Consider the following 27,700-nt stretch of genomic DNA (forward strand, 5'->3'; position numbering starts at 1 on the left):
TGTGGGCAATGGCAAACGTGCCGTTTGGTTTCCCTTCCAGTTATATTACAGTTCAATGGTTTTCCGTCGACCTCATTTCACCGTCATCGCTTTTAGAACCTTTTTAACCTGGACAACATGGCTGCACCGGCCGGTCGTTACTACAGCGAGGGAGGCAGGGCAACTAAAAGACAGAAAACCGAAAATAACGACGGAGGAATGGCTACGGTAATATAATATGCGCAACTTAGTCGTGACTGTGTATTTAAACGTTTGCTTATGAATTAGCCAACGTTAGCTACATGTGTTACTAAATTGTTTGCTGTTAATTGACCAAGATGAATTGGCTAACGTTAGCGCGAAATAACCTAGCTAAATTTGCTAGCTAGCTCTTTCGCTAATTTAGTTGGGGAGCTAGCTAACGTAACGTTAATTGGCTAACGATAGCCATCTCTGCAACGTCGCTACCGTTAGCCAACAAGGCACATAATTGAGGCCGGAGAGTTCGCCAATGTGAATGCATAACGGCCTTTCATTCATTTCCCTCTGTAACGCACATCACAAGCTGTTTTACAATTTAATTAATTGGAAATTAACGTTAGCTGCATCGCCGCCGAACATTCCGACGAGTAACCACAAGAAATTTAGCTAGCTATAACTGACGCTGACTTTCTAGCTAGGCTAGCTCATGCTGCTTTCCTGTGTTAAAGATTGCCACAAAACAGCTAGCTAGCTAGCTAGCTAACTAACGATACCAATTTGGCTAACCAGCTACATGGTCATTGTCTGGTTTTCGTGGATTTTTGCCAACAGAATTAACTTAACCTTACCCAGAAGTATTCTAGCTAACGTTAACATTACGCCAGCTGTTTCCCAATTTGCATTGTACTGCGTAAAGATATTGGTTGCTGGTTAAGTTTACTAGATTGGCTCACTAAATTGTTCAAAAATGAAATCAGCGATGCATAACGGAAGATCGCCACCTATAATGATAGAAATACAATCTTGATACTTAGCTAGCATTAACTAACTTAGGCCATGCATAACTAGCACGTTTTTGACCGAGATAGCTAGTTGATATTAAGCTTGCGAGAAAATAAATAACCCAATATATTGAATTTGCCGCCAATGTAGTGATTCAAGTAAATGTCTTTTGAAAAGTTGTAGATTTGTCAGCAAATGTTTCTTTGCTTCGTGTAACTGTAAGAAGCCCCAATAGTCATTATCGTGCATGCGCACTAAATGGTTGCAGAAAACCCTTGAAGCACTATTGTGTTTATTTTCTATTGCATATAGCTTGTAACTACCCACGACCTGCTCTATCAAAGTCTGTCGCATTGCCCCCAAAACACATTTTGCGTTTTATATTCTAGCAAAGAAGCGAATGTATGATTTGTAACTATGCGAAATGCATCTGTGATGAGGCAGCTGATGTGACTTCAGTGCATGGTGACTGGTCATAGATGTCAAGTGACTAGCCTCCAAACAAAGCGAAACTTCGATACTACCTTGCAGGTTTGTTGAATCATCCCCAAACCTTTATTTCCCCACCCCCCAGTGATGGTGATTGCCGATAGTCGATTCAATCGTCTGATGGTTAAAAAAAGAGCCCCATACGCATTGCCAACTACTAACCTTTTTCAATCTGTTATTCTGGATTTATTTTTATTTTTTTCATGTTCCGTTACGATTTTGAAGGCTTGTAGTGATGCACGGCGACTGTAATGGCTTTCCAATGCCGCATATGAAAGCGCTTCAGTCCAGCTGAGGTGTGTTCTCAGTTTATGTATTGCTACATTATGCATTTATTTACAACCATAACAGAAACAAACAAAATAATCCTAAATCAGGTGTAATCGATGCACAACGGAATCCTACGAGTAGTTCCCATTGGACATGCAGTTCAATGGTAATTCCAAATGTGCTCAAAGACGCCTTCCATACACACCGTCCATACACTTTATGCAATACGGGGTACACTCAAACTTCCGCTTTACTGACTTAGCTGTTGCTCACCTATATAAGCCCTGCCAGGCACATCTGTCGTGTTCAATTGAATGGCCAGGCAAAATGGATAGCAATATGACACGAGCAAACATGATTAATTTCAGCAAAACCTCAAACTTCGAAACTGCTCAAACAATAACTATTAGAGTATGAAATGCTGAACATTTCAATGTATTATGTATGTCAGGAGTGTCCAATCTTATCTAAAAAGGGCCGGTATGTGTGCAGGTTGTTGTTTTAGCACAGGACTAAGACAGCCGATTCTACTCATCAAGGTCTTGATTAAAGACCACGATTAGTTCATTAGTATAATCAGGTGTGTTACTGCTGGGTTAAAACAAAAACCTGCACCCACACTGGCCCTTTTAGGATATGATTGGACACCTCTGATGTATGTAGTGTCATAATTGAGCAAATAATGTCAGTTTTTTTAGTTTAATTCCACCTGTCACCACTCTAGGAACAAAACATTGAGGCATCAATTAGCACACAGCTAATTTCCATAAATTATGTGAATTTGCTGAACTGCAGGATGTCTGTTGGAGTGAGACTAGAGTGTGAAGAAAGCTGTTCTCAAACAAATGCTCATAATTCAAGGTATTAAGTACAACCCAAATGTTGTTAACATTGTGAAAATCAGGATGATAGGCTGAACATTTTGATGTGTATGCAGTGACTTACAAGTGCATAGGTTCTACCATAAGTCAGAGCATCACATCCAGAAACTAGCGACATACATGCTGTTTAGAATGCTGTTCTAAACATCAGAATTTTTTTTTTTTTTTTTTTGGTGGGGGGGGGGGGGCGTTAGACAAGGATAGGGATATCAGAAAGGAGGTGCAGGGGAAATCAGGAGGGAGGACTAAGGTAGAGTTTGAAAAGGTGGGTTTTGAGTCTGCGTCGAAATAGGGGGAGGGATTCTGCTGTTCTGACAGTGGTAGGCAGGTCATTCCACCACTGAGGAACCAGAACGGAAAACAGGCGTGAACGTGCAGCTCGACCGCCAGGTGCACGTAGATTTTATTCTTTTGAGAAAAGCCTATTATAGTTATACATGTGCAGGATATAGCTAGATCCTTGCTAACTAAATGGAATTTAGCTAATGGCAATTAGTGTTCGCTAAACACATTGCTATCTGCACAGTCTGGATAAATCATTAAAATAACGCTGTTTTAAAATGTTGCCCATTAGTTTGAAAGAAATGTAGCTATGTAACTATATACATCCACTTACACCGCCACAACGTAACCCCCTGTCACTGTCTAGAGTTTAGCTGATGTTAACTATGCAGTGTTCATCTCAGTTAATGTTAATTTACCTCTTAATGTAAGCACCATGGCCATCGTAGACAACATAGCACATCGTATTCATTTGTTGACGCCAAACTGTTTTTAAAGGTATATGGAATAAAACTGATTAAAAACGACATCTTAAACAAGCTATATGGGAGACCAGCCGTTTAGATTTTTGCTCTCGTTTTGGTGGGTGAGAATTTCTTTGATGGGAAACATTATTTGGTCATATCGCTTGGTCTCGTCAAGACAGGTTTTTGACAGACCAGTTTTTATCAGGTTTTTTTCAGACCAGCAGGTTATCTGTCATACTGATTATAGTATCCATGCATGCTGAAAAGACAAGGTTTTGGAGAATCCTTTCTTTTTTGCATTTGCCTGGAAATAATGCCCACCCCTCCAGCCAATCGGAAACAAATATTTAACCAAGCCGCGGTATAACAACCTATTATTCACATGTTCCTGCTCACACAAAAGAAAGTTCATTTTCGAATTAAGTATTCATCTTTATTGTCTTTATTGTTTAGCACTTGCCTAAACCTGAACCTCAAACTAAATTTAAAAGCTGATAGCTAAATTAGCCATTGAGTAATTGTGCGATCCATAATCCGAATAGTTGAATAATTGTTTCAATAATCGATAGATTATCAAAATAGTCATTAATTGCAGCCCTAAGTTTGACTGAGTTGCAAGTGTGTGCAATGTGTGCAAGATAGAAAGTGGAGAAAAATATCTAGCAAATGGTGAAAATATATTTTGTTTTTACAAATCCATTTTGTATCCGTTTTGGTTTCACCTTAGAGGAATGTCATCAGTTTTTATACAGGCAGTGAGCTCCATAATTTTTGGTAAATAGTTTCTTTCTGTGCTATTTTATGTATTTTATATTTAATCAAACAGTTACATGTGGTCAGTTTCTGGTGTAGCCTAACGTATTCGCACATTTGGGCTGGAATAATGTGTTTTTTAATTGTATTCATAATTGCATAAATCCCTGAATATTAAAGTGATTAAACTCCTGTATGTGGATGAAACAAATCGGGGAGAATGATGATATCGAGTGTTGGATGTTAGAATTTCACATGATTGATTGCTCATATCTAGTGTTGTCATGGTCATTATGTTAAATGTATTCCATACTTTTAGGAAATGCAACATGCTATTGACACTGCCATGCTACATAAAAGTTGTCCAATTGTTGTTTGCTAATTTAAGTGTGCTGTTCTCGCTCTAAAAGCGTGTTTGGCAGTCTCGTAAACATGTGGTGCCGGGTGGACCTGGTCTGTACTGCCATATTTTTGGAACTAGCGTTTTAGAGACGTGGATCTTGTTAACATTAGCTCATCAGTACAAACATTAACTTAAAATACGCACATGTTTGTTACGCAACTAGCTGATGTTGGCTGTCACATGGTTTAAAAGCTTGGGATACCAGCTACCCAGCTATTTCAAAACATGGCTTGAGCTGGTCAAACTGTTGTGTATGGAGCTGGTCTAACTGGTCAACCAGCTACCAGCTGTTTCAAAACCTAGCTTAAGCTGTTTTTTCAGCAGGGCTCAATATTCGCATACAAAGCTGGACAGGGATGTAATCTTACAAGCAACATTTTATAAAGTTCACTAACTTGTGGAGGGCTGTCTGGGCGGAAAGCAAGCCATTTTGAAGCTTAGAAGAGGGGAAATCGGTCAGAGCTTGTACAACGATACAACTTGGAGTGTCCTGAAAAAGAAAGAAACCGCTGATATACTGAGCAACAGACATCAAACAGGACCATGGAAAACAGCAGTTGATGGCTGAAACATTGAGACTGAAACTTGTCCGCACTGATTCATTCAATATTCAGTTAGGAAATATTTTTAGATGTGGACTGTACATCTCTTGCTGTAGACTGTCTGCTGCATCAAGTTTTTTAAATTTATTATAAAGAAGTTGAGGAATTTGCGTTATCCAGTCTCAAATTGACAAACAACCCCCCAGGTTGCATAATTTTGGACAAAAGCAATTTTTTAATTTTATTTATTTTATTTATTTTTTATGACTTGCACTGTCAAGAAAAATGTTTACTCTCAGTCTGAAGCCCTGGATGCAGCCGAACACTGCAGTAAAGCATCCTATGCTAGACCTAAATGGTTGAGAGTATTCATGTCTCGTTATTTTCTGAATGTCCATGTCTGTATTGTGGCAGTAGTGGCATGGATGTTTATATAACTTGCTTTGTCTCTCTGCAGGAGGGCTATGAGGATCCGCATAAGACGCTGCCCTCCCCTGTGGTGCATGTACGGGGGCTTGTGGATGGCATTACTGAGGCTGACCTGGTTGAGGCGCTACAGGAATTTGGGACGATCAGGTACCTTTTGTGTGCTTCCGGGTTTACCCCTTCAATCTTTCAAACCTGGTCTAAAAGAATAAAATTTCATGATTTGAAAATGATTTATTATGATTTTAAAATTTAGAGAAAATCTGTTCATTTTTTGATCAATGAGTCAATACATTTGTCTGATGCGTGGACTTTCCTCAGTTTGTGACCAACTTTTTAAGTGTGAACTTAAGTGAGTTTTGATTCACTTTATCTTGCTACAATTGGTGGTTTGGCCGTGGCATACTAGTAAATTTGTTTACGTAGTTGAGATTTACTTCAGGTAAGCAAATGTCTAAATGGTCAAATGATCATAATCTTCCTTTCCTTCATCCTTCAGCTAAGGATTTAGCCACCAGGCCATTCTTGCACCACAGCACCTCCCTTATTCTATGTGTTGGTAGATAATGATGAGGGAACTCCAAACAATTTTTCACGCCCATTACAAAATGACCAATTCTGTAGTTTGGGTAACTTGTCAACTGACAGTTTGTATTATTTTTATATACAATTACAAGTGGCATTAGTACACATCAATCCAAGAGTAAATCAAATAAAATTGGTCCCTAGTGAAAAAGTGGATTTTTAGGGTCAAATATCTCAAATGAATGTAATGCATGTTTTCTGAGGCCAGATATGAACTCTACATAACTTTTCCCAAAGATGTACCCTTTTGCTATAAGCTGAATGTTTGACTGCAAATCGAATCCGTGAAGTGTAGGCTATATATATTTTTGTATCGTAATTTTAATGTGCATAGAATAATGCAATTGCATGATGTTGCTTTTTTGAGTAAAATACTAACCCCCGCTCCTTTAAAGGATCACCGGTAATTTTATACTTTTTCCAGCATCGTCAACATGTTTGTCAACCTGAAAATGTATTGGCCCAACTCTCAGGAGTTTTTGCAGTTACTTCCCTTAGCATTCAACCATGAAGAAGCCACCTGTGTGCAGTTAGGCGGGCATACAAACCAATTTTTGGCAAATACCTTTTAAGTCTTATTTATACTTTGGAAAGGGTCTGAATACTTAACTGAAATCTTTCATTTAGTTATTTTTATATATAAACGTGGTGTCACTTTCATTCTCCTGCACTGTGTTTGCAGAACTCATCTGTGGTGTCAGGGGGTATAGGTTCTGGTCTGTTTCTACGAATGTTAGTACAGTAGAAGCATGAGGTCTTTTCGACATTCCAGAAGTACTTGATTCATGATTTAAACTATGTCTTCTACTCTTCCACTTTAAACTACAAAAGTTACAGTATAAATAGCCCATTAGGCTGAAAAAGTAGTATAGTGTGCAGATTAAATTATTCATCATTTCATCTCTCCACAGCTATGTAGTTGTGATGCCAAAAAAGCGGCAGGCTCTGGTGGAGTATGAAGACATGAATGGTTCCTGCAGTGCGGTGAATTATGCCTCAGACAATCAGATCTACATTGCTGGACACCCTGCTTTCGTCAACTACTCCACTAGCCAGAAGATATCTCGTCCTGGAGACCCTGATGACTCCCGGAGTGTCAACAATGTGCTACTCCTCACAATCATGAATCCCATCTACCCTATCACCACGGTAACTCCCCATGACTAGGGCTGAACGATTTGGGAAATTGAATCGACGACTTTTTGCAAAGCACTTTTAGCAACAATGACCTTTTATCACTTGAAATTGATCATCTCATGTTCGTATCACAGCTTTTCTCCAAAATCAAAATGCTAATTTTCAGGCCACTATGTGATGACTTATTGTGCAAATCTAGAAAAAATATTGTCCAAAACATTATAGGCTATTGTATATAGTCTAACAATTCACCAAAGAAGGAATAACTGAAGTGTTTTGCTTGCCTGGTGTGTCCATCTGCTGAAATCAATAAGCAACAATAATGTATTGTTTGATTACTTGAACTGGCTACATACAAACTACATTAGCAGGTGAATTTCATGCTGCCTAATTCCTATGACAAAACTGTGCACACCATGCGTACTCAGCCATGGCAATAAATGGATATCAAACTTTCTACATTAGACTTTAAAATTCAGGGTATGGTCTCCACTACATTTTTTTTTTGTCACATCCATAACTCAAGTTGTCAATTTTTTTTTCTGGCTGAGTATTTTTGTAATTATGTTTTTGGCCCTTCCTCTCAGCCAAGTGTGTGCTATGATATGCATTTTTTTATCATGTGAAAAGTGTAATTTTGTTTGTCATTTTGTGTCCAAATGTTACATCCATAATAAGAATTGCCCATATATTGTCCCCCCCTGCTTCCAGGTCATACTCCGCCTATGCTTGGAATAAATACTTGCTAGGAGGCTAAAATGTATTCATAGACTTGTGGATTGAATTGCACACATTGTTTCTCCCAGCATTTGGCAATAGGCTATGCTTAAAATGCTCACAAATTCGTAGGCGTACGGTAGGCTAGACAAATCTCACTGCCGGCTGTGTCTAAGGTTGACGGTGTACTGGGCATTTTGGAAATTGGGCACTTCTCCATGTAGTGACCCCATGGTACTCAGAATACTCTGTATTTAGTTAGCCCAAGACTGAAAATAGCATTGTGTGCATACAACTTTGTCTGTAGAATGTACCGTTATAGTACCATTGACACTATGGGCATCGCTTTCTCTGCATGTTTTATACTGGGTCATGCCCTGAAAAATCTACCATTGGTGACCCTTCCAATTTTGCTTAAACTTTGTAAATCCATTAAGCTTCTTTAGATCTGTCATTCTTGTGAGTGGAATCCAACTGATCGAATGGTTACGAACTGTAGACCGTTTACTCCTGACTATCATGCCTGATTGTGATTTAGTAGGTTTTTGGTAATGTAACAAAAGTACAGGTATGCGGCTATATGCTTGCTATACAAAGATGTTTTAACTTGGGTCATAATATTATTCCTATCAAAGCTGTATGTTGAGTCCTGGAGATTTTTATAAACTTCATTCAAAAACAAACACGTGTAGGCTGAAGTTGACGATTCACAAAACTTCCAAACTCACCCTACAAAAATATTGCTTCATTTGACTGCGCAATGACTTGCTCCTCTTTCACATGTGGAGCCTCGCGTTGTGGAATTTTGCTTCTAGATGGAAGCATGCATTTTATACCCAGGAGGGAGGAAAAATTAGGGAGCAAGGGAGTAGAATTCCCCCCTTGGGAAGGGACATAAGAAAGAAAGAATAGCATTCAGATTTTAATCCAGCCCATGCCTTTTGTTGTGATAACTGACATTTTTCTACCTGCAGGATGTGCTGTACACCATCTGTAACAACTGTGGTCCTGTCCAAAGGATTGTCATCTTCAGGAAGAATGGTGTGCAGGCCATGGTTGAATATCCTTTCACTTCATTATTTTCATGCACTCTTTCATTCATTGCACCTGGCAATGGAAGTCCTAGGCAAAGACTAAAGGCCTATGATGGGGTTTCCACAATAATGGAAAAATCTGGAAAGGTCAGGGAAAATAAAATGTCTTGAATCTGGAGAAAACTTAGGAATTTGTCATTTGTATTCCTAGGAATCTATAGGAACATGGCATTTCATCCCCTAGTATTCCTTAGTATGCTTTGTTTTGTGGTTGTCAGTGATGTGGAAACCCCCCATACCACCACCAACGTTGTAGCACCTACCTGGGTGAACACTTCAATAGTCAGATGGTTAGCTAGCCAAATTACATTGCTCTAACGGACTTGATGCAAGATGGCAAGCCAACCGTTCGTATTATCCTGACCAGTTTAATTAGCTGGCGAGCTAGCTTCTGATTATTCCTCTATTATAGGGATTGTAAGAATGAAAGAATAAACATGCTCTCAGCATGTTAATTTAGAATAGAGGGCCCTCTGAAGCTCCTGTGGGAGTACTGTATCTAATTGGGTTTATACATAAAAGGTTGGATGTGTTTTTACATGTAATTTTACAGTGCATGTTAGAAAGCTATATATGTAAGGGATAATACCCTATGAAGGAGTTATTGGGAAATAATTGCACAACAGGGTGGTGCTACGACGTGAAACGGACAGCAATTTACCACCCAGGAGTTGGTAATTGTCCTAATCATGGTGATACTGAGACAAAAACTTTTTTGTCCTGAAATGGACATTTTTCTACCATAGGTAAAATACCTGAACCATACATCAAGCAATGTCCATGTATATTTTTGTTCCTTATTGCTGCCCCACATACCATTTTGGTCCTATGAAAATGACTGAAATATACTACTGCACCTTTTTTTATTCATAATATGTTAATGTCCATTGGTGTTAAAGACCTCAAATATTGGCCCAAAATTAATAAAAGATTGTATTTGCAGAAAAAATTATGATATTGGTGCAAACATGTGGGTTTGTTGTACTAAATATCACTCTTGTTTAGGACTTGGCACTTTTTTCCCCCCCCCCAAATCTAGGGCCTCAGAAATTCAATAGGCATGCAGTACAAGCTTTTAATGGTTCAGTCATACTGAGAACATGTTTGTCTTCCATCCTACAAAGTTTGGTGAGCCTAGGAATAATACTTCAAGATATTAATGCCCAAACATGGCTTCTCAGATGTTTTTGAGTGTAAAAATAAAAAGGTATCAAGGAAACAGTTGAATTAAACCAAAATATTTTATAGGCCTTAGTTTTGAGTTATATAGACAAACTTTGATCAAAATCTGAGACTGTGCTGCATCCACTTCCCTGATTCTGTCTGATTTGACATGGGATGACCCATTAAATGAACCGACTAAAGAATTTAGCTGTTGAAAATGGCTCAATGGTTAAAAGGACCCTCTCTTATTGCTACCTTTCTTCATACAAACCGTTTATAACATTTTCTCAGAATAACTTAATATAACCTCATAAGGATAGTTCATTGTGGCAAACCTTTTGTGCAAGAATTGAGTCATGGACATTTTCACAGTGCTTGTTGACTTTACAATCTGTGACCTTAAATCTGGCATCCTTGTTCAAAAAGGTCCTGTATCGTGGGGAAATGTGTCATATTGCGGATTATGAAGGAGTTCAATTTTGTCGGGTACTCCAGCATGCAGACATGCTTTTCTTGCATTTCTAGGTAAACTTCTTATTTTTATTTTTTTAACTGATGAATTTGTACCGGTTTCTCTTATTTTTATGATCACTGCTTTCCCCTCATCCTTTGGTACACAAATTGTTCAACTGTACATTGGTATGTTGTTTAGGTGTTGTCATAGATCCTGTGCTGTGGTCAAACCGTATATGGCCCGTAGATCTTTTCCTGTGATTGATATGGATGAGACAAGTACATTATTGCCATTGTGTCCTTGACTTCACAAACATTTGACTCCGTGCAGAGTGCGCAGAGAGCCAAGGCCTCTCTTAATGGAGCTGATATCTACTCTGGTTGCTGCACCCTGAAGATCGAGTATGCCAAGGTGAGTCTTACAGAGCAACTTTTTCTGTATGAGAATACTGTTGGTGTAACGGACTAACTGTGGGATTAAGTGACTAATGGCAAGGTAAAAGGGGCTAATGGTTTCCATTTCATTCACTTAGCCGACACGTCTAAATGTCTTCAAGAATGACCAGGACACCTGGGACTACACCAATCCGAACCTGAGTAACCAAGGTAACAGGAGCTGCCTGCCTGCCACCTTTTCCCCTATTCTTCTGCGCCCTTACTGGCACTGTGAGGGGTGGGAGGGGGGCAGACCTCTGGGGGTAATGCCTCTGATCACAGCTAGGGCTCCTGGCTTAGTTGCAACCAGCCCTGTTCGGAGTTAGGGTTGGGGGGCGGGGTGTTGGCGGGGGTTAAAGTGGACAGGCAGAGGGCACTTAACGTGGGTAGTTCAGTTGTACCCTGCCCTGAATAAGGGTTTAAACCTTGATGGGCCTGGTCCAGCCAACTAACCCTGCCATGGGTATCGTGTCAAGGCAAGCCTAAGTGCTGTCTCACAGGCATTACATCTGCGCAGGTCGCATGGTGCTGGTTCCTGTCCTTTCTAATGGCACACCGCAGTGCTGCACTGACACACGGCAAGGGTGTGAGGAGCAACCGCAGGGCAGCAGTCTGTCACATGCAGGCCCCCCTCCTATGCGCTCATTGTTTCAGGGCATCACATATTGGCCCTGTCCTCTGCATGCACACAGCTGGTGCTCACCCAGGTCTGCATGTTCACTTATTCACCTCTTTGGGGCACAGTTATTATCTAGTTTGCTTATCAGTGCAGTCTGCCATATATAGTGGCGGTCTGCATATGCAATGCTATATTTCCTCACCTGTGTGCAGCGACTGGGGTTTAGGTACACAAAGCAGGTAGCTCACAGTGGGAGTTTGACACTCTGGGCTCTGCGTGAGACAGAACACATATACTTCATGTACTCCTTCTGATGCTTAATATTTATAGATGGGTATTCCAGTAATTTGGATTTAGATTGTAAAGTCTTCAGTTCATGGTTGGAAAAGCTGGTTTAAGTTGCAGCAGTTGGCATTCATATTAGTTTTAATTTGTAGACATACGTCAGTTAGTGCTGAGCGTTTAGCCAACATTTGTGTTTAAATCATTTATCTAAGGTCTGTTTGTTTATTTGAATTGTCTCAGTTTGGTGGATAAATGGGGTTTTTAGTTTTTGTAAGGTTTACCACTGAATTCTGATCTGTTCTATGGTGGCTACTCAACTCACAATTTGCACAGAAAGCATTGCAAAAACGACCCATTGGGCCAGTTCGAACATCACTGATACCAAAGGTTTTTGTTACTTGCATGACACAAATAAATTGCAACTGGACCAAAGAGATACAGTCCCCTGCAGATTATTGGAACAGCAAGGTAAATTCCTTAGTTTTTTGCTATATGAAGACAGTTGAGTTTGAGATCAAAAGATGTACATGAGATGAGATCCGAATTTCAGCTTTTATTTTCTTGTATTTTTATCGAGATTTATTACAAAAATCATAAGTTGTTTATCAGACCACCCAATTTTTAGGTATTGGAACGTGTGACTGACAGATGTTTCTTGCATCTTGGCTTGCCCAGATGTGTCCTATTAATTTGATTTGATTGAATCAATAAATAGTTCTGAATGTCTACTCTTGGTTTTAGCCTTGGCTTTTGCCTGTGAATACTGCATTTGTGTGAGAAATGATAAACCAACATGAAGACCAGAAAGCTGTGGGAGAATGCTTTTGGAGAAAGGCAAGCCATTTTGAAGCTTAGAAAACAGGGAAAATTTATCCGAGCCATTTCACAAGCATTGGGGATACCTGGAACAACAACTTGGAATGTCCTGAAACGGAAAGAAACTGCTGGTATACTGCGCAACAGACTTCAAACCGGTCAACCAAGGAAAACCGCAGTTGATGGAATCATTGTGAGCCGTGAAGAAAAATCCCAAAACATCAGTCAGTGACATCACAAACAATCTCCTCAGGGCAGGGGTGATTGTATCTCAATCAACTGTTCGAAGACTTTGAGAGCAGCAATATAGAGGCTATACCACAAGATGCAAACCACTCATCAGTAGTAAGAATCGGGATGCGAGATTACAATTTGCAAAGAAGTACAGAGATGAGCCACAAAAGTTCTGGAACAAAGAGACTAATGAGATCAAGATGTACGTCTGTCAGTGATGGAAAGGCCAAGGTGTGGAGAAAGAAGGGATCTGCTCATGATCCAAAACATACAAGCTCATCTGTGAAGCACGGTGGAGGAAGTGTCATGGCTTGGGCTTGTATGGCTGCTTCTGGGGTGGGCTCTAATTGATGATGGACGTTCAGATGAACGAGTCGCTTTATTTAATTCATGAAGTCTACAAAAATATTCTGTCTGCCAGCTTAGAGAAATGCATCCAAACTAATTGAGATGGACTTCATCCTGTAACAAGACAACAACCCAAAACACAGCCAACACAACAAAGGACTTCATTAGGGAGAGGAAGTGGAGGATTTTTGACTAGTCAAGTCAATCACCAGACTTTAACCCGTTGGGCATGCATTTCACCTTCCAAAGAAGAGATTGAAGGGCAAAACCACCCGAAACAACAATTGAAAGAGGCTGCAGTAAAAGCCTGGAAAAGCCTCACAAAATAAGAATGCAACAGTTTGGTGATGTCAGTAGGTTGCAGGCTTGATGCAGTTGTTGCAACAAGGGATATGCGACCGTATATTGTTTACTTTCATTGACTTAAATACCCTCTGGTCCAATACTTTTGCTAACGTAAAAATTGGGTGGTCTGACACCAAATGTTCCATGTTCTAAGTAGTTTAATGCATCTTGTTGTGGATACCAGGAAATAAAAGCTGAAATTCTGAACTCTTGTTTCGTGTTCATCTTATCGCAACCCCAAATGTATTTGGTGTATTGCAAAGACAATGGGAATTGACCTTGTTCCAATACTTTTGGAGGGGACTGCATATGTAGGTTACTGTGCGACTGAACCAGCAACACATAGCCTATATACATTTTATAACAAAATGCCATATTCGTCTTAGTTTTAATGATTTTGGCAAGGTTACTGGTGAATTTGCTAATGTGTCTCCAGAGGAACATAGAACTTATGTGGCTGTTAACTTTTGATGCCACTGGCTGCGTGACTGCCAAAGAGCCGATCTGTTGCTCAAAGTAAAAAGATTGATAAATTAAGTCAATACATAAATGGAATGTGCACACCTCTATTTTGTTTTTAAGACCAAATGTACATGCCTGAAATCCACCTATTTTTAAAGACCTAAGTGATAATTTATGCAAGTGATTTGCTGTAATATTTACATCTTAAATATTTACTTTTTAGTCATTTGGCAGACGCTTTTAATCCAAAGCGACTTTCAGATGCATAGGTTCTTCCACAAGCATCAGATCCATAACTAGTAAAATACACATGAAGGGCTGTTCTAAACAAAAAGAATCGTAACTGGCACTGGGGGTGGGGGGGGGGGTGTTAGACAAGAGGGACATCAGAAAGGGGGGGGTAATGCAGTCATGAAATTGGAACCTTTGAACATTCTTTGGGAGTTTTAAAGCTGTTATATGTTTAACATTTAAAGAACAAATATTCAGAAATAATGCAATTGTTATTTAATGGTATTCCTTATTGTAAAATAAATAAATAATTGTAATTAAACCATGAAATCAAACAGCTCAAAAGCTACTAATCGCTCAGCACTACTGTCAGTGTTGCATAGCCCAATAAGCCCGGTCTTATTTATTCCCAATGTCTTGTGCTCACCATATTAAAGCCAGAAACTGATTAAATTAATGCATATTTGAAGTGATCGATTCAGTTGCTTATTTCAACCAGTAGTTTGTGGAATGGCCTTGGATTGGCTTCATTAGCTGACCTGTAGTGTGCGCTTAATTTGTGTTGTCCACCATCGGGAATCGTTTCCGCGACAACTCCTGTGAAAGTACAGTTGCTCCTCACAGCCTAGCTGTGACACACATACAGGCAATTCAGAATACAGAACCTGCAACAACACCAGCTACTACCAACGACATCGGAACTATGGGGGACAGACATCCTGCTATCAACACCACTCAACACCAAGTCTGCAAGGACAACACTCACCAACAACAGATGGACCACAAGAACAAACACATGCAATATTACTACACTGACATTCCTCCTGCTCCTACTGCTACTACAGAACAGAGCTATGAAGATTCTACCCGTTTCCTTCTGCATAACACATTTTCCGGGGCAGGGTTTGGAGTCCGTGCTAAGCTATGGATTTGACTGATACACATGCCATTTCACCTGAGCTCAGAGGATGTTTGTACACACATCCTGAGAAAGGAACTAATGACATAACATACAAAGACAAAGGGAGAAAGACCAGACCACAGCTCACACCAGAGATGCTCCAGAGTCCTCTTTGTTCTGCCCCTTTTTTTTTTGGGTGCCTGGGGGTCCACTGCTGGCACTGTCCACCCTGCTGAATACACACACCACACCACAGGAGCTGCTGCAGTCCCTGCACAAGCCACTGGGGGGACAGAGGCTCATACAGACAGACAAGGAGCTGCAGAGTCCAAGAAGACACAAGCTGCAGACACCTGACAAAGGCAGACAAACAGACTATGCTTTTTCCAAACCTCCATGCGTTCATGGAATCGGGTGTTCAGTTATGTTTCTCTCCCCTCCCCTTTCCCTTTTCCCCCCTTCTGTTGTGATGATTCAACATACATTTTTTGTTTCTCAATACACCTCAGTCTGGTTTGAAGAGTCTTGACACGTGTGTAACACCTCCCATGTGATGCAGGTTTGGAATTGTGTGTCTGAGGACATCCGTCTTTCTGAAATGGTGCAAACTGTCTGCTTTGCGGTCAAAGCACGGTAAGCAGAAATTTATTTTAAAAACCACCACCAAAAACCAACAAGAACAGCACCAACAAATACAAAGGAGCAGAAGAACATAAATGTGGTTTTTCTGAAGTGTGGAAATGAGGATGAGAATGAAGGAATGAAATTAAATTGGAAAAGGGGTGGAATTATCCGGTGACCTCCCCCCTCCACTGTGATTGGGTGTTGTAAGTACTCTGCGGCTCTCTTCTTGACTGGTGCATTCCACTCTCGGTATGGGTTTGGTAATGGACATACTAAATGTTGGGGGTTGTGGGGACTCAACTTTGGCTTCTCGTATTGACGTCCTTAAGAGGCCGACTGTTCTGTACATTTTTATCCACTGCGTGAATACAGCCATACATGCTGGAGTTGTCAATTCTATTGGGTATATGGGCCGCATTTTAAAAATACGGGTTCTGTATATAGGCAGCATTTGCAGTCATCTCTTGGTTGTTTTGGGTGTTGCTAAGTGGGGCACCAGGTTTTAAAGGCTTCCATTTTGGACACTTACCACTCTGTAGAGACTAAAGCAATAAACACTTTCTCTCAAACACGAACTCACTTTTTTTTATTTATTTTATTTATTTTTGGACTCCTGGCTTCATGAACTGTTTAAGTTGAATACTGTATAACTGTTTATATTTAGTTGGTTCAATTGGATGCGGAACACATAGGTGTTGGTGGTGCTGATTTGGATTATTTGTGTCAGTATGAAATGGTGTCGGACAACTGTGATACAGCACTGTTTTTACCTTTCGTGGTATGGGTATTATCGTTTACATTTTTAAATGTCACAAATCTTTCACATTTTACTCTACCCAGCTGGTGCAACATGGCTGTTGTCCCTTTTCTATATAGTTCAGGGATTTCATTGCATTTTAGTAAAGACAATGATGCTATTGTATTTTAAAAGTTGAAATTTTACTGGACTGCAGAGAGCATTTTTACAGAGTAACATGGATCACATTGCCTTAATGTGCCACACAATCACTGTTTAAAATAATAAAAAAAGTTTCTACCATTTTTGTGCGCTTTGACCTGCTTAGTATCTCAAACTAATGGGTGTATATTTGGGGAAGGTGCTAAATCATTTTCTGTTTCAAACTTTAGTATTTCCTATTTTGCACCTTTTAGTAATGAGCTGGAATGTTTTGGTTTCTTCATGTTGCAGTACAGCTTGTTTTTGTGGTTGGTAAATATGGCCAACAGGTTCCAAATGGCCCTAATCCAGCTCCAGTCGAATAGCCATGGCCAAGAGCATACTAGCAACATGTGAAATTGCTTTATTTAAATAGCTGGTAGATATGAGGGTGAAGGGAGAAGGGAAAACATAGGTATTAATAAATATATATATTATATATTATATATATACACACTAAAGAGTGCCTTGATTAGTTTTGTCATTGATCTGAGGGTAGTTTGGCAATCATACCCACAGTAGGCAAATGGAATGTTGTGGAACTGGACTGAGACGGTGTTGTCCTTTGGTTTGACGTGTATATATGTACCTGTACAGATGCAGAAGGAGATGGCAGTTGGAGCAATACACAAGGTGTGTGTATGTGTGTGTTACAGGTACTCCACTCCACCCCATCCCTCCATCCCCATGTGACTAAACGCATTTCAGAGAAGTTAAATGCTGTTGGAGTGTCAGGCTTGTCCTGTGGGTATCTGAGCCAGTCTAAGTCTCCTCATTCTCCAACCTCAGTTATAACTGCCTGGGTGCCTCCTAACTGTCATGTGTTAATTTGTGCTGGTAAGGACCAGTCCCAGTAAAGAGGTATTTGATGTGGATAGGTAGCGCTTCCTACACTGTAGTCTGAATAATGCAAGCTTTGTGTTAGCAGTAATGGCCTGAATCAGTGGATTCCACATGCATGTCAGCACACCACCCTTAGTGTGCCGCTTTCTTTTTCCTGCCATTCCAAGCCGTTGTAAGCTTTGAGTGCTGCTTTTGTCTGCAGTATCTCCTTTCAGGTGTTCATGTTCTGCCCCCTCCTTTCCTCTTCCTCCCGCTTTCTAATCTCTCAGACCTGAATGCCAACCCAAACAAGCGGCAGAGACAGCCAGCACTACTGGGAGACCACCCTCCAGAATATGGTAAGACCAAGCACACTGCAGCTGCTGCTTAGTATTGTCTTATCTTTTATTAATGATAATATGATATTGCCTCGAGGGCTGCTCTGTGGTATTGTGTGTCTAAATGGATCATGTTTGGCTTCTCTGCTTCAGCTGGCCCACAAGGTGGTTACCATGGACACTACCATGATGAGAGCTATGGCCCGCCGCCCCCACCCCACTACGAGGGGCGTCGCATGGGTCCCCCAATGGGAGGGCCCCGTCGTGGAGGTCCTAACCAGCGTTATGGGGGCCCTCAGTATGGCCATGCCCCACCCCCTGACTATAGCCCCCATGCTGACTCCCCTGTTGTTATGGTGTATGGCCTGGATCCCGTCAAGATCAACGCTGACCGTGTCTTCAACATCTTCTGCCTCTATGGCAATGTGGAGAGGGTCAGTGCCTGTGTGTCTGCCCTTCCTTTCATAGGGTATCAGGAGTCCCACTTGTTTTCATTTCCTGTGAGCACCATAATTTATTGTGGACAGTGACGCAATTCGTTATTTTGGTTTTGTCTGACAACTGCCCAACAGATCAAAAACACTCTCCTGAATGTAGATGTGTCAGTCTACCATAGGTAGACTACACCAACAGGAGGGCAAACCACTGATAAGCCTTAAGAACAGAAAGGTGAGATTAGTTTGCAAAAAAGCGCCTGAAAGAGCCCCAAGTGTTCTGGAGCAAAGTCTTGTGTACAGCTGAGACAACGATTAACAAAGGAAATTCCCATGATCCAAGGCATAGCACCTCATCTGTGAAACATGGTGGGGGGTTATGGCTTGGGCCTGTTTGGCTGAATGTGACTGCAGAAAGAAGCAGAACTATTAATTCAAATGTCTACAGAAATATTTTATCTATTCCGATAAAACCAAAAGCCTCAACTTATTGGACAGCACTTCATCATGCAACAAGATAATGACCTGAAACCTACTTTCCTTTCAAACTCAAACTGCTAGAATAGTGAACAACAAAAAAATGTGACTGAATTATGGTGCTCACTGTAACTGCATTTTGAAAATTGCATTTGGGCCATGAAAATGTGGTAAAAGTAGGCATAAAGTGTTTGAAGCTTAGGTCCACTCAAATAACACGTTATTTTAAAGTTTGGTGCAGCCTCACAGGCAGTCAATTGGTCAATTTAGGTAATGTGTATCACTATAGACAGCCTGTTAAGAGTTTAGAAAAGTAACCAACTTGCCAGTTATGGAAGGAAGGAAGCAATGTAAGGAAGTTGCAGCTAAATTTCATCCCTGAGGATTCTGAAAATAAATATTAGACTATCTTGTGATTAGTAGCTTTGCAGTGCCACTTGAATAATGAAGTGGCAAATCCAGAGTCGACAATCACCGCAATCACCATACAAGCACATTTTTGTATTTGCATTTACTATGATCGGTACCAAACTTCCATGAAGTTTGTAGGCTGAAAATATTTGATTTATACCTGAGTCACAAGAGGTCGTGGTATGTTGTGAATGTAGGCTTGACCGAAGGGTGTGCAACCCCTTTAGGCATGACTACATTCACAATATATCACAGCCTAAAGTCCCTTATTAAAACGATGGTAAAGCATTATGGAATGATTGTTCCAGACTGGGTGTTTTGACCTGCTGATTTCCTATGATTTTCACACAAGGTCTGCTGGCAAAAAAAGCCTCGTTAATGAGAAAGGTCAGTGGAGAAGGGCCAGACTTGGTCAAAGGTGACAGTAACACAAATAACCACACATTACAACAGTGGTATGCAGAAGAGCATGTCTGAACTGATAATGCATCAAACCTCTTAAGTGAATTGGCTACTGCAGCAGGCCAATATGGCAGAAAAATAGGTAAATACCTAATAAAGTGCTCGCTGAATGTATATGTGATTCAGTATCTGTGCTGTCCGTAGGTGAAGTTCATGAAGAGCAAGCCGGGTGCAGCCATGGTAGAAATGGGTGACTGCTATGCTGTGGACCGTGCCATCACTCACCTCAACAACAGCTTTCTGTTTGGACAGAAACTCAACGTTTGGTGAGACCTCATATTAGGTTGCGACAGCCATGTCCTTGTGCTCACCAAGTAGTTACATAAAGCATTTATGCAATTGCTGTGGTGTCAATGTGCACATGCAAGAAGAAAATGAGAGGGATAAAGCTGATGGTAGTGTGTGTGAGATGACACTTGAATGCCTTGTCTGCAGTGTGTCAAAGCAGCAGGCAATCATGCCGGGTCAGTCGTATGAGCTGGAGGATGGCAGTAGCAGCTTTAAGGACTTCCATGGGACCCGAAACAACCGATTCACTTCTCCGGAGCAGGCAGCAAAGAATCGCATCCAGCACCCGAGCAATGTCCTGCACTTCTTCAATGGGCAGCCTGATGTTTCTGTGGAGATATTCACACAGGTAGAGCCTCGTCCCATGCTTTCATAGAGATATACTCAAAGATAGGGCCCTGTCCAGAATCTCCATTGAGATCTGTCACATTGAAATGCATGGAGTGACATGTTTTGGCACACAAGACCAAGTCATGCCTGTAGGAAGTAGACCTGTTCATTTGACGGGCCGTCTGTTATTTGTTTGACTTTAAAGATTCTTTTTGTGCTGCTTTATTTCAGATCTGCGAGGAGCTGGGAGTGAAGAGTCCCTCCAACATTAAGCTCTTCACAGGAAAGAGTATGTCTGCTCTCTGTCTGTATATCAGTGCCCTGTCTGCTGTATATATCTGTTTATAGGGATGAGACCGTTACCAGCCGTGTACATTGCCATAAATATAATGATGCCTTGAAAAAAGTCCAAATATAATCCATCCTGAATGAACGTAGGCCTATTATCAGTGGGTCACCATTCTCACGTTTACATTTACATTACAAAAAAGACAAGGCCTTTACCTGAAACTTCTTGGTGGCAAGATCCTTATTGGCTGAAGGTCACATTATCATTTATCATTTATCATCATGTCCTAGACCTTGTCTTTGTGAGAAACTGCTCATGCTCCGATTTCACGTTTACCCCTCTGCATACATCTGATCACCACTTCATCTCATTCTCCCTCCCTCTTCCTCCCCATCCTCCTCCCCCTCCTCCCACCCACACTTCCTCAGCCCGCCGTAACCTCCACTCCCACTCACCCTCTTCCTTTGCCACCACTGTCACCACCTCACTCCCCCCTCTTGAATCCTTCTTCAAACTCCGCTTCTAACCCCCGGAAACTGTTCTCCATTTTCTCCTCTCTCCTCAACGCACCCTCCTCCACCTCAGTCCTCCTTCGCTGCTGATGACTTTGCTGACTTTTTCGATGAGAAGGTCACAGTCATCCGCAGATCCTTTACAACCACCGCCCCCCATACCGTGCCCTCCCCCCCCCTCTAGGCCCATCCCTTCCTTTTCCACTTTCTCCCCCCTTACAGACTCTGATGTTTCTTAACTCCTGCTCTCCCACCGCCCTACAACTTGTGCCCTATCCCCTCTTCTCTTCTCCAGACTATCATACCTGACATTCTCCCATTTGTCACCTCCCTTGTCAACTCCTCCCTGTCGTTTTCCAGCATCCTTCAAGAGGGCCCACATCACTCCATTGCTAAAAAAGCCTACCCTGGATCCCTTCATCATCCTGAACTACTGCCCGGTATCTCTTCTTCCTTTTCTTTCTAAAACCATAGAACGAGCTGGTTCTACTCAACTTTCTTCTTTCTTTTCTAACAACAACCTGCTAAACCCCCATCAGTCTGGCTTCAGATCGGGCCGCTCGACAGAGGCCGCACTCCTCTCCGTCAGTGAGTCGTTCCATGCCGCACGAGCAGCCTCCCTCTCCTCTGTCCTCATTGTTCTAGATCTCTCTGCTGCCTTCGACACTGTGGATCACTCCATCCTCCTGTCCGCCCTGTCAGCAACGGGCATCTGTGGCACAGCCCTACCTCTTTGGTCGCTCCTTCCAGGTTGCCTGGGCTGGTACGGTATCGACACCTCGGCCCCTTGCCACAGGAGTTCCCCAGGGCTCAGTCCTAGGCCTGCTTCTTTTTTCTCTTTACACTCGTTCCCTCGGCCCTGTGATCACTGCACATGGGCTATCCTACCACTGCTACGCGGACGATACCCAACTCTTCGTCTCGTTCCCGCCGTCTGATACGCAGGTTTCAGCCCGTATCTCTGCTTGCCTGAGGGACATCCAGAGCTGGCTGGATAACCACTATCTAAAGCTCAACCCAGGCAAGACTGAAATGATATTCATCCCTGCTAATACCTCTCCCCATCTGGATCTCTCCATTTCCCTCGGGGATACCACACTCACGCCATCACCCAGTGCAAGGAACCTCGGCGTGGTGATGGACAGCAGACTGTCCCTTTCCGAGAACATTGCGGCGGTGACCCGGTCATGCAGGTTCTTCCTATACAACATATGGAGAATCCGCCCCTTTCTCACCCCCTACTCGACCCAGCTCCTGGTCCCAAGCGATGGTTCTGTCCCGCCTTGACTACTGCAATTCCCTCTTGGCCGGCCTCCCAGCGTCCGCCATCAGACCCCTCCAACTTATCCAGAATGCAGCAGCTCGTCTGGTCTTCAACCTTCCCAAATACTCACACGTCACCCCCCTGCTTACTTCCCTCCACTGGCTGCCTGTCATAGCTCGCATCAAATTCAAAACATTGGTGCTAGCCTTCCAAGCAGTTAAGGGGTCTTCCCCAGCTCACCTACAAAAAATCATCAGACCCTACACCCCGGCCAGACCTCTTCGTTCAGCATCCACAGGCCGCTTGGCACCTCCACCTCATGCTCACGACTACTGTCTGTTCTGGCTCCACGGTGGTGGAACGAACTCCCCGTTGAGGTCAGAACTGTAGAATCTCTCCCCACCTTCAAGCGCAAACTGAAGACGCACCTCTTCAAGCAGCACCTCTCCCCATCCCTCCCTACCTCCCTGTGATCCTTAATTGTTGTCTTTGTGATTTACGCAGTGTTTCGGTATTTTTAGTTGGCTAGGTAAGCAGTATTTGGATAGTTAAGTTTGGTCACTTTTGCTTTGTTTATTTGTTAAAAAAAAAAAAAAAAAAAATGTCCTTATCTTTGTTGTACGGGTAGCAATTGAAATTGTACTTCCCTCTAGGGTCTTTCAGCGCACTTAGCCCTGGTTATGGGTATGCACTTTGTTGTACGTCGCTCTGGATAAGAGCGTCTGCCAAATGCCAATAATGTAATGTAATGTAATTTAGCAAGGCTAGTTATTTGCTTGGTTTTCTTACCCACGGTGCATAGTCATTGAAAATAGTTGCATTTGTGAACGTGATTGTGCGTGAAACAGACACTTACGTTAATTAGATAATGCTGAACCTAAAACACGGATCACATTCCCAAATTTCTGCTTGAAAAATTAGTTAAAACAATCGTTGAATGTTTTTACAATATTTTTTGGCAGTCTTATGAGGCACCCCTGGATCTCATGGCATCTCAGGTTGCCACAGCACATTGAAAAATGCTGTTTTAATATTGAACCATCTTATTTGGAATATTGTTCTATTGGGAATAATATCAGAATATGACTGCATGTAAACATATAGTGGAAAGTACTATGAAATAAAGTTAGTAAGTACTATGCAAATACATTTTACAGCCCATTTCATAGTACTCATAATGAAGTCTGAAGTGCCTAATAAGGCTACCTAATTAGGTACCTGGTATTTACCCAGTAAGTACAACATAATTAAAAGGCTTTAAAATAAAGCATTAACAAATATTTTTATAACAATGACGTTGCTTTATTATATTATGTTTGTCAGAGTGGCTAACTCTGTTCGTGGCGTGGCTCGTCCCACTAAATGTATTGAAGGTGGTTATCACAAAAACTGTACTTTATCAGAAACGTTTCACTGAACCTGAAAGGGCATGAAATTAATAAATTGATGCCCTAACGTCAGCCTGCTCTCCATAAAGCTGTTTTGGCACAGAATGCTACTGGCCTGTATGTCTTCTGTACTTCAAGGAATATGTACTTGCCACTGGGCAGATTGCTCAAGATTCAAACTTCCTCTTAATTGCGTGCTTGCCAGTTGAGACAGTGTGTGAGACTGACACAGGCTGCTTACACCTCCTATTCTCATGTCCATTAAGAACTTTTGAACAATTCATGCATTGTGTTAGCATTGTGTCTGCCCATGTTGAGTCTATGGGCAATTCATTGTTGAAATTTATCATTTTGAGGTCTCGAACGTTCTCAGCAATGAAATTATAAAACGCATGCATGCCTAAAAACTAACAGAACGAGGGCCCTTGTGTCTGAATCTATAGATTTAAATGGTTATTTTCAGTACAGGATAGCGACTGAAAAATTGGAAGTGGTGATAAAGTAATATATATTACAGAAATAAGATGATAAACCCTGGAATTAGTTTCACATCTCAGCTTAGCTCAGACTTACTAATGATGTAAGTCTTTTTCCTTAGTTTAGTTTTAGTCTAGTTTTCCTTTAACAAAAACGACGTCAATACTAATGGGTTTACTTCTCACCATATCCATCGTCATAATCATTCTCACAAACATTGTATTTCTGAAATCATACAGATTTATTTTCTCTGGCATTGTTGATAGGCATATAAAACATTTGTGTATAGAGCTACTCATGCGTTATTAGTCATTAGTCAATATGTGTAGTAATAGTAATAATATTAGTCAATTAGTCTTCTTTCCATCAACGCTTTAAAATTGCTTCTGATTTCTTGATGCATCTTATCACAGTTGCCTCACAGACATTCATGGAGTCATAAATAGAATGATGCTAAGAGAGAAGCAGAGAGGGGTTTTGGGAGGCTGTAAAGAAAAAAGAAAAAAACTTTCTATGGGCACTGAAAGAATAAACCATTACTACACTAATAGAACCCCAATGGGGAAGTTGTAGTAGTAGCTCTGAAGCCTGATCCTGGGGGGCTAAATGTATATCTCTACGGTCTGTTAATGTTATCCAAATTCCCATTCTTATATGTATATATAATGTCCCACTTTTTCAAAACTTAGCTTTAGATTGTAATAGTCAAGAGTTTAGTTGGTATTGATTATACTTTGCTGGGTGCCTTCTTGATGTGTAAAATGTACTGTGTCTGGTGCAGTGTAGATAAATTGGGAGTGTCTGTCTCTCTCTGCAGGCGGGGGTCCTGGTGAGCGCAGCTCGTCTGGACTGTTGGAGTGGGAGTCCATTAACGATGCCATGGAGGCACTGGCCATGATGAACCACTTCCAGATGAAGAACCCCAGTAAGTATGCAGTCTCCCTGCATACAGCCTTGAAAGGGCCTCATTTTAACAGTGTGGACTGCAGTAACACTGCCTACACTGCCATTAAAATGACCCTGTTTAAACTAACCTTCGCTGAGTTAAAGTAATTTGGGTTTCACCAAAACAGTAATGCCATTTGATCAACACCCTATACTTTAACACTGTGGTTATTGAATTTAAAAAGCTGTTTATGTAGTACTGATTTGTCTGTCATAAAATTGGAAATTCAAAAGCTTTTCCATTTACTATCGTAAAAAAATAAATAAAAAAAAATATATACAAGTGTGCATATTCTGTATTTTTATGCATATTCCGTGGTGCATTTGAAATATTGTTTTTACATATTTGCGATTGCACTTCCAAGAATTGCCATAGTCAGGGATTTTATTTTTTCAATGTGTCTGTACTGAAGATATTTATGCAGTTTTGTTTTTTTTTCAGATGGTCCATACCCATACACGCTGAAGCTCTGCTTCTCCACCGCCCAGCATGCCAACTGAAACTTACCCCTGGATATCAGCCGACTGCCAACCGCCTCCCCCCACCCCACCCCACACACACTTACGCACACACGCACACACACACATCCCTTCCCACTCGCACCTCGTTTCTGTGCAGTCTTGAGTTGTCTTTATTCTTTAGTATGCAACTGTGGCAGGATGGGAGGGTGTGAGACACTGACACAGAAGACGATGTTTTACTGAAGAAAGAAGAGGAAATGCTTTTGTACCAGTATTTTTTTTAATGTTTTGTTTTCAATTTAAAATTGTTCAGCTGTCATCAGCTTTAGGACTACATCAGCTTTAATAGGAAGTGTAGTTTGTCTTTAGGTTCTGAAATAAATAAAAAATAATTTGATGACAATAATTTGGTGGTTCAGTATGGAAGTCGTATAATGTTTTGGAATTTTTGCGTCATCTAGTGATCTCGGCATAACAAAGGTTGTTTTCTTGTGATCACAACTTATTTATCTCATGATCTTGACATAAAATCTGAATTGCTGCACTGTGATGGATGGTGTGTGATGGACTTTGTATAGGTTGACATACATACAATGTAGTAACGTGGAAGTTTTGAAGTGATTTATTGCAGTTAATCCCTAGTATTAGCCAACGCCATAACTTTAGTTTGAGTATTGCGGGCATTGAGATGCATAGACCCTGAGAACCGCAACCCTCTAGAGAGGTCAACCTCCAGCGTGTGTGTGTGTGTGTGTGTATGTGTATATATATATTATATATATAATATATATATTATATAATATATATATTATATATATTATATATATTATATATATTATATAATATATATTATATAATATATATTATATAATATATATTATATATATATTATATTATTTATATATTATATATTATTTATATATATATTATATATATATATATATATATATATATATTATATTATATATATTATATGCATGCTTGCGCTTGCAGAACAAACCTGAACCCATCAGTCCCCCATTTTGGTGGTGAGCCAACCCTTACATCACATCCACACAACAGATCAGAAAACGGACACTACTGATCTTAAACACATTACCTAATTTGGTGAACGTTCTTACATTTTTCACCTCCCTAATCAACCTCTGAATGATGTGATGCACTATAGTGACCATTGCAAAATGATTATATTCAATCCCACAGAAAGCTCTCGTGTGTATTGTCAGGATCCGTTTCTCAGTGGACATGGCTGGGCATGATGATGTGGTGACATCAGGAGCTAATAAGACGATAGAAACAAATGCCAGAATGCAGTGTGAAATGTTAAGCATCATGCAAAGTTTCTGTGAAGCATGTAAAGCACTCGCCCACCCCAAGTGGTGGAGTTTGCTCGCACTGCTGTAGCCCAATTTACTTTTGATAATACTTTTACATCACATCGTATCAAATATCTTAATTACACTTAATAAACTCTTATTAATAAAGAGCTTACTTGTGAGCAGATTAAAGTGGTAATTGTAGTTTTAATGTTCGGCTAAGCAAAACTGATACAAAACTAAATGTTAAATGGTATAATGTTGTATCCCGGGTTCATCAGGCAATCTCATATAAGAAACTTCTATAAAAGTACCTGTACATATGAATGCGTTTTTCCACAATTTTCTTTTTTACAGTCACTTTACATAATTCTGAAAGTACATCAAGTATGTCATTCTCAATAATAATGCACAGCTTACTGAAAAACAAAGATTCAAGGCTTCACCATAATCTAGTCTTATTTGCTTTCCAGTTCTTTAGTCCTTTTAAAGTATCAATATAGTATCCAATTTCTATTTTGAATTGTACAAACTTTGGTTTCTCTAACCATTTACTGAACATTTATGAATATGGAATTTTCCGTAGTTGATAAATAAATCCACAAAATACCAAATGTTATGT

General features: G+C 40.8%; 1 protein-coding gene across 2 annotated transcripts; it reads left to right on the forward strand.

Annotated features, from left to right (window-relative positions):
- hnrnpl (heterogeneous nuclear ribonucleoprotein L) lies at positions 1 to 26,312 on the forward strand. Of its 2 annotated transcripts, XM_061248151.1 has the most exons (14): positions 3 to 207; positions 5,508 to 5,626; positions 6,973 to 7,210; positions 8,890 to 8,975; positions 10,942 to 11,038; positions 11,160 to 11,232; positions 17,461 to 17,496; positions 17,976 to 18,044; positions 18,177 to 18,457; positions 19,952 to 20,073; positions 20,243 to 20,444; positions 20,657 to 20,714; positions 25,173 to 25,280; positions 25,743 to 26,312. In XM_061248151.1, exons 1-14 carry the CDS (start codon positions 118 to 120, stop codon positions 25,799 to 25,801), a joined length of 1,638 nt encoding a protein of 545 aa, XP_061104135.1. In that variant the 5' UTR covers positions 3 to 117; the 3' UTR covers positions 25,802 to 26,312. The 2 variants fall into 2 exon arrangements, with proteins under 2 accessions (XP_061104136.1, XP_061104135.1); XM_061248152.1 differs by lacking the exon at positions 17,461 to 17,496 and having other exon boundaries at positions 1 to 207.
- The last annotated feature ends 1,388 nt before the right edge of the window (positions 26,313 to 27,700 follow it).

Source organism: Conger conger, chromosome 7 (genome assembly GCF_963514075.1).
Source record: "Conger conger chromosome 7, fConCon1.1, whole genome shotgun sequence".
NCBI lineage: Eukaryota > Metazoa > Chordata > Actinopteri > Anguilliformes > Congridae > Conger > Conger conger.

Excerpts from the sequence above, each read along its gene's own strand:
- hnrnpl (XM_061248151.1), top strand. The coding sequence starts at position 118 with ATGGCTGCACCGGCCGGTCGTTACTACAGCGAGGGAGGCAGGGCAACT. Across the intron at positions 208-5,507 it reads ACGACGGAGGAATGGCTACG|GAGGGCTATGAGGATCCGCA; the intron begins GTAATATAATAT and ends GTCTCTCTGCAG. Across the intron at positions 20,074-20,242 it reads GGACAGAAACTCAACGTTTG|TGTGTCAAAGCAGCAGGCAA; the intron begins GTGAGACCTCAT and ends CCTTGTCTGCAG.